General features: G+C 36.7%; 1 protein-coding gene across 1 annotated transcript in view; it reads right to left on the bottom strand.

The window, feature by feature from the left end:
• Positions 1–269: 269 nt before the first annotated feature.
• LOC129755689 (helix-loop-helix protein delilah) overlaps positions 270–8,003 on the bottom strand; it is a 195,814-nt gene continuing 188,080 nt past the window's right edge. Inside the window, exon 3 of the mRNA XM_055752305.1 lies at positions 270–3,483. Within this exon, the coding sequence (XP_055608280.1) occupies positions 2,364–3,455 (1,092 nt within the window). The 5' untranslated portion in view covers positions 3,456–3,483 and the 3' untranslated portion in view covers positions 270–2,363. The remainder of the gene's footprint in view (positions 3,484–8,003) is intronic.

Below are 8,003 nucleotides of genomic sequence, written 5' to 3'. Positions count from 1 at the left end.
TGAATTTTGCGAAATTATTTTGTGAGTAAGGACTACGAATCCTATACAGCACTCAAACTTACAAAGTCTTCTACACTTATAGAATACGTATTAAAGACATTATATTTTCATCGATTCCTCGATTTTTATTTTTATTCTAATGTGAAAAAAAATAAAATTTCTCTTAAAACCGATAATGTTGCAATGGTTTATGTTTATACAACCAAATTGAATTTGGTAGTTTGGCTGTGATATTACATGTCAATAAATACATAGATGGATCAGCTTCAACAAGTTCTATTTTCAATAATTTTTCCTCGCAACTTACATTAGATATTTATGGTACACATGTTTTAATGGCATTACGGAGTTTCATATGGATGATATTTACAGGTCAGATAGGGTTCATCCCCTGTCTAAGATTTGTTTCTACTCAAGAACTAGACAAATACATGCTCTCTCAATATGGATTTGTTGGATTATCTTTACAAAATTTCTACGGTTTTAATTTTAATTCGAAATAAAATATCTTACAAAGTGGTAGTAATTGTATTGTTTCAAGAAATATCTTAAACCTAGTTGGAATGATTCGAATATGGATTTTGGGAAATTTCAATGTTGTTACGCATAAAAGTTTTAACCGAAAGTTTTACATTTGTTTTACAATAACTAATTATAAATATCGGAGGTTACACTCAAACCATACAATATTATTTTTAAATTTAAACTAAACTGTCATGCACTGACTTATCGGACCGAATTCTATTAAGTTAGTCACACCGTTTTGAAGAAATAACTATGATCCGATGATAGGATTTCGCATTTCCGTAAGATAAATGTGAAAAATTCAAATATAAAAATCAGCTGAAGGAACAACAGCTCCTGTTTTGTTTTTAAATGTAAAAAAAAAATAACAATTAGGTCAGAACAACTTTGATATCCTTCTTTTGTTACTTATGCCTGGTTTACAGTTCGAGTGAAAATGAACTTGAAAAAATCTTATTTTGTTAATTACTCAAAACATCGACACAACTAGCATGTGTAACATGGTCAAATCGATGGGGAATGGTTGAAAGATGAAATTCCAGCCGGATTTGCTTCTTAAAACCTTCTAGAATTGTTTTTATTTCGATTCCATCGGTTTTCTTCGCGGAAATTTTATAATGGAGGGGAATTGGAATAAAACAGTTCTAGAAGGTTTTAAACAGCAAGACCAGTTGAATTTTCATCTTTCAACCATTCCCCATCGATTCCATCACGATACAAAATCTAATTACGTCGCGTTGTTGAGTTATTGATGAAATACTATGGGCTTTAGAGTGAAAACACCAAGAAGTTATAAAAATATTTAAATTTCGTATCAACTGATCCAGTAATGTTTAAAAAGTTTCCCTTCATTAAACGACGTTTATTTACTACATCCGACGTTTCGGCATATTTATTATGCTTTATCAAGGAATCTGGCGGATTGGAAAAAGTTTGCAATTTTTTTTGTCCTCATTATATTAAAACAGTTAGAAGTAAAGAATCAGGTAAGCTGGTACAATAAATTAATCAAAATAATTTGTAAACTTTTTCCAACAAGCCAGATTCCTTGAAGTTGAAGAAAAATATGAGGAAATGTTTTACAATCGTTCAGGGATTTTCATTGAAGGTGATACTCAAGAATAGGATGTCCTTCGTTCTTATTCGTACCATACTTGTTTATTATAATTTTGAACCAATATTTGTTAGAACTAAATTTGAAATCACTGTTGCAATTTGGGGGGTACGTCTATTTTAAAGCTCAGTATTTCTGAACTTTCTAGTATGAATGAAAATCTAGTGAAATTTTAAAAAGTCTAACATAATGGTTCCAGCTTCAGAAAAAATTCCAGTCGTCTAAATAGTTACTTGGGGCGAAACATTTCGCCATTGCGCATTGGCTTGAGTGTTACCTCGCTGAACAATTCTAATGCCAAACACTTACTGAACTAAACCTACACGAATAAAAATTTCCATTGATGGTAATTTTCCGCATTCTCCTCTGTAGATACTGCTAGAGTGGTTGATTGATATAATGTACAATTACATATTCGTAGTGGAAACCCTACGATAGGAAGGTGGCAACACACACACGGGGGAGGGTTTCTCCTTCGCTCTAATATGACACTTTGAGAATAAATAAGTGGGTTTGTTTCGCAACGGATATGCATCTCTGCTAATTACTAAGTGCTTTGTTATTTAGATTATTTTGTTTACATGTAGGAGGAATCGATTTGCTATCACGGCTTGTTTAAATATTCTATTCAGTTTTCATTTGCCCTAAGATTGATACAAACTATCGTTATTAACAGAAATTATACACTCGCGTCGATAGGTGATCGCGGAAATTTAAGAAAACGTTATAAGTATAACTCTAAAGCCGTTTGTTCGTTGAAACCGGTGTGTAGTAGGTCGTTGAATGGGTTCAGGGAGTCCAGGTTACCGAGGGGACTAAGACATGGTTCCGAAAGTTGAAGCGAGTCGGCGTCAGACTCCAAAAACAGACCAAACTCCAGATCGTTGGCAGTGTTGCTGACGTTACAGCTGTTGAAGGTTTGTTGTTTTAAGCTTGGAGCCGTCGTTTGTAGCGGACTCATGCAGGGCTCCGAGAGATGCAATGAATCGTTGTCCGAGTCCAACATCATGCCTAAATCCATAAGCTCACTTCCGGTGTCTATACTGGGGGCTTCCGGCTTGATTGTCGTCTGTCTGCTGGATCTAGTGTTAGAGGTACTTTTCTTCGTTGAACTGGCTTTACTGGCCTTTCGTGGTTTCTTTTTGGAGGCATTGCTGTTGGATCTTCGACTGGGACTCTTTTCTGTTGCCTGCTGTTTGACCGTCACTGGGCTGATTGGTTTGAAAATGGACTCACTCTGGAGCAGTCCTTTCAACATAACCTCTCTTTCAATTTCGTTATGATTCACCATGTCCAGATCATTATTGTTGTCGATCATCAGCCCACTTTCGCTGTTGTTCAATATGTCCTTTAGTATTCGAATGTACTTCATCGCCAGCCTTAAGGTAGTAATCTTGGTGAGCTTCTCGTTACAACTTGATCCGGCTCCATTTCCTGGCGAGCTTACCGGTGAGCTGTTCCCACTTCCGCCGGCCACCGCCAATGGCACAGCTTGTCGAAGATTTTCGAAAGCGCTGTTAATCTCACGCATTCGGGTTCGCTCCCTGGCATTGGCCGTTTTGCGTCGGTACTTACTCAAAGGGGGAGCTTTCGGTTTTGGTTTATCCTTGGGCACGGTCTTTTTCTCCGGTTTCGCTGTAGGTGTTGGCTTACGCGTTTGCCTTTGGCGTAGCGAGTATTTTTCGTCCTTCTTGTGCTGCTCCTTGCTGCTGGATGCTCCGGGACCTCGCGTTACTCGACTGTTGTTGTTGTTGGCGTCCGCCAAATCCATGATCGGGATCTGGTCGAAGGCCAGTGCCTCCATGGTGTGATGCATTTTGGAACGGTCAGAATGTTTTTTAAATCTGTAGAAAAAAAGAAAAAAAAATTCAAAATTAAAAAAATAGTTTAGAAATTTACTTATTAGTAGAATAGTTCATGAAGTTCAGATCAGGAAAAAAAATCTATGATTTAATGTGGTAAGCAGGATGTATTAAAAAGTGTCCTGTTTTATGTTCGGGAAGAAGGCTATGCCAGTTATGTTTCCGCGAGAGCACATCAAAACTTAAACAAATTAAGCATGCTCACATTTTGAAGATGACAAATCAGACTTTACTCCAATAACGAACATCCTTAGATGTGGAATTATCATTTTTTGTAATCGGCTAGGAGTATAAAGCATGGTCATTGATTGCAGTGTTTTTCCCCGCGTGATGGAATTTACCTTTCCAGTGATCATCGATCCCGCGCTACTTTAAAATCGTCCGAACCCTTCAACATTTTCTATCAGAACGTCGGTGGTGTTAAAAGTTTTGGTGGGGTTTGATTGACTACTTGTTGGCGACTTCGTGTTCCTGCTACGACGTCATGGCCTTCACCGAAACCTGGCTCAACGACCGGACCTTCTCTAGTCAGATTATCGGCCAAGATTACGCAGTGTTCCGTTGCGGCCGTAGTTCTCGTAACAGCAAAAAGTCTACTGGTGGTGGAGTGTTACTCGCCGTGAAATCTACGTTTCTAGCTCAGCCAATTGAAGACGATTCCTGGGACAATTAGGAACTTGTTTGGATTCGCATTGATTTCGGAGATAGGCGATAGGCGGAGTTGTGCGTAGTGTTCTGGAGACTTGGCTTTAGCTGAATCTTTTTCGCTCTGCCTCTCTAAAGTAAGCTCGATTTGCTCTCCGGCAGACGACATACTCATCATCGGTGACTTCAATCTACCTGGTTTGAAATGGTGCTCCTCCCCAACTGGATCCATTTTTCCTAAGCAACTGGCTAGAGCTGTGAGAAATATATTGCCTATAGGTTCTTCGTTTAACGGTATCATAATCGACGATTCATCCATATCGAAAGCGACAGTTAAGCTGAAAAACTCTACATCTATGGGCCCGGATGATATACCTGCTACTTTTTTGAAGCGGAAGGAAGCCTCCATGTTTCCTGTTCACAAGAAGGGTGACAAGAGAGACGTTAACAACTACCGCGGAAGCCTATGCGCTATGCGCGATAGCCAGATTGTTTGAATTGGTTATCTTGGATCCCATTAATTCGTTCTTCAAGCACCATCTTTCCAATGATCAACACGGGTTCATGCCTAAACGATCCACGACTACTAACTTACTCACCTTCACATCTTTTGTGCAAGACAGCTTTGCTATGAAAACCCAAACTGACGCCATATATACTGACCTTTCTGCTGCGTTCGACAAGGTGAACCACGATATCGCTATCGCAAAGCTGGAACGTCTGGGTTTCTGTGGATCCCTTCTGCACTGGTTCCACAGTTACTTAACAGGTCGAAAGTTATCCGTTCCTTTTTAAATCATTTTCTTGCCTGCTCCGGTGTGCCTCAAGGAAGTCATTCAGGACCACTAATTTTCCTGATATATTTTAATGACGTACTCTCGCTCCTTGACTGCAAAAAACTTGCATATGCCGACGATCTGAAATTCTTTCACACCATAAACAGCCAAGAGGACACCAATTTTCTGCAGCAGCAGTTCAATTTCTTTGCTCAGTAGTGTGACATGAATTGCCTGCCCCGGAATCGCAGTAAATGCTCGGTCGTATCATTCTCACGTAAGCGACGTCTTTTTGCGGAGTACGTTCTCGGAGACGGAATCATTACTCGGGTGGACCACATCAACGATCTGGGCGTTATTCTCGATAAATGCCTGGAGTTTAAGACTCACACAAATTACATCGTCGACAAAGCGTCCAGAAACCTCGGATTCTTATTTCGCATGGCCAAAGACTTCAAAGACGTGTATTGCCTGAAAAGTCTTTACTGCTGTATAGTTCGTTCCATCCTCGAATATGCTTCAGCTGTTTGGTGCCTTTCTACCAGAATGGCGCTGAACGAATCGAGGCTATCCAGCGTCGCTTCATGCGGTATGCCCTACGCCATCTGAACTGGCAAGACCCGTTCCGTTTATCAAGCTATGAGAATCGCTGCCGCCTCATAGACCTAGATACGCTTCAAGCCCGCAGGAACGCTACGCGCGCTCTAGTTGTTGCTGATCTCTTAACGTCCAGAGTTGACTGTCCCGTTTTGTTGGAGGCCATGCCTCTCAGCGTGCGTCCCCGAGGATTGAGAAACCAGCTTTTGCAGCTCTATGTTCCTATTCGTCTCAACAACTATGGAGCGAACAGCGCATTTATCGGCATATTGAAAACGTTCAATCGCTTTTCTGAGCATTTCGACTACGATGTTCCGAGGAACGTGTTCCGGAGAAAATTTTTAACTTTTTCAAGAACTGTATAAACCTTTATCATGTAATGTAATTACTATTAAGTTATCATTAGGATCTACATATGATCCGTTGATTTTAATCTAATAAACAATAGCAGAATATTCAAAAGACATTAGTGGCTATATCTAAATGTTTGTAACAAAACCAGATTTCATGTTTCACTTTGATCACTATGGTTTTAACGTATCTCAACATCTTAAAAATTAATGTTTTGATGCCAATTAGCACAGAAGGCTTAAAACAGAAATAACAGTAATTTTTTGTTTGAACTCAATTCAATTTTTTAACGTTTTCTTTCAAAAACAAATGTACTCAAAAGGTGGACAATGTTGCTGCATACATTTAGGGGCAAAAATTTAAAACATTTCTCAATTTTTTATGCCTCAAAAACAAATGAAATTTTACCTTCATGCGATTCCCTAGGTCCCAGGAGAGGTGTTTGTTTATGAGTCTTGAAAAAACATACATCTTAAAGCTTTAAAACTACATTTTTAGTGATATAGAAAAATCTCCAACTACAAACAAAATTAAGCCTATTTGAAACTCAAATTATAGGCTTTCAAACATAGAAAACAGTTTTCAGATATTTTAACTTCAGACTTAATTAATGATGATTATTGGCAAAAATTTCATGATGATCAAAGTTCCCCCAGTTTACGGTAGATGAAGAACTAATAAACTAATATGAATTAGAAGAAACTGATTCTGAATTTGTTTATTATGCTTAATTCACTTAAGAAAGAATATTTTGCCTATAGATATTGTAATTTCATTTAGTTTTGATCTGAAAAATTTATATTCTACAGTTATTATAAATTTCGAAAAATATTATAATAACAAGTATTTCTGTCATAGCTAAAGAAAGTAAAAAAAAGGATGAAAATTTTTCATTAAACAAATATGTAGAAGCTTCCAAAACGATTTGATTTGTGCTTTAAAAAACATCGAAAATTCAAATTGGTTGAAAATTTTGAAAATTCGTTATAATTTTGGTAAAATAGGAAAATGTTAACAAATATTAACTTTCGTTCACTTTTTTTGCAAAAGTCAAACTAACTTTCCCAAAGATCGCAATTGTGAAAGTTGAACATTGATTTGAACCTTTATTTTAAATTATTGCTTTGTCCAGTTTAGTTAAAAAAAAGTGCGAAAATTACTTATATGATTTTTTCAAAAAAGTTATTTATAAATAAATGCATATTAGGATTCAGAACACCCAAATTTAACAAATTAGCTCTTACATTGTCTGTACCTTGGAAAAATGTGAATTTTGTGGCCTTGTGCAATTTATTCAAATGCTTTTTAATGTGGAGTTGAACAATAAACACAAAATAAAGTGGACAGCAGATATTGATTTCTTGAAGAAAATTTCATCTCAGAAATCCGTATTGACATAAACCGTTTTCTTGCAATCAAAGTGATTAGGATACTGGAAACTATGTTTAAGGTTTTCATTTGCTTATTCTGTTGAAAATCTTGGGTAGTACATAATTACTTTTCACATGGCTACCAACTTGTTGAAGTGTCTAGATGAATTAAATTTGAAGTAAAAAATATTGATTAAAAAATATGAACTTGTTTCGTTATACTAATTAAAAGAAAACCTTTCTAAGGAAGTGTTAGGGTTTTCGTGTGAAGATTTGAGTTTTAAGAAAAAAGTTTCATTGAATTCCTAATAAAATTGAAATTAGTTTCAATTCGTGAATCCCATAGAGTGTTGTAGTTTTAATCATCAACAAAATGCTTTGAAATGAAATAAAGGGTTAGTTGCCCTACATTGCACTAGGGTGGTCATATTTACCGTTGTTTTGTCAAATCCGGTATTTCTGAGTTTGTAATTTATAAAACCGATAAAACCGGTATTTTTCCAAGTATATCGAGTTCATGAAAACGTTTTGTCTGATTGTAGAAGTAATGGCCTAAAATCCTCACAATCTATAACGCAATAGATTTAGCAACATTTTAAATTGAAAAAGATGGTATTGTGCCTTTAAATTATTCCTTTGTCATAAATCTAGCATCACCCTCATGATATTCATAATGTTTATCATCGTCATTTTAATATTATAATTGGGTTGAGGTGGCAGAAATTATAAAAGTTTCATATAATTTTCAATAATTTTTTGTCCT

This window comes from Uranotaenia lowii, chromosome 3, assembly GCF_029784155.1.
Source record: "Uranotaenia lowii strain MFRU-FL chromosome 3, ASM2978415v1, whole genome shotgun sequence".
NCBI lineage: Eukaryota > Metazoa > Arthropoda > Insecta > Diptera > Culicidae > Uranotaenia > Uranotaenia lowii.
The sequence above is the reverse complement of the archived record's forward strand: the minus strand, read 5'-3'. Positions and strand labels throughout refer to the sequence as shown.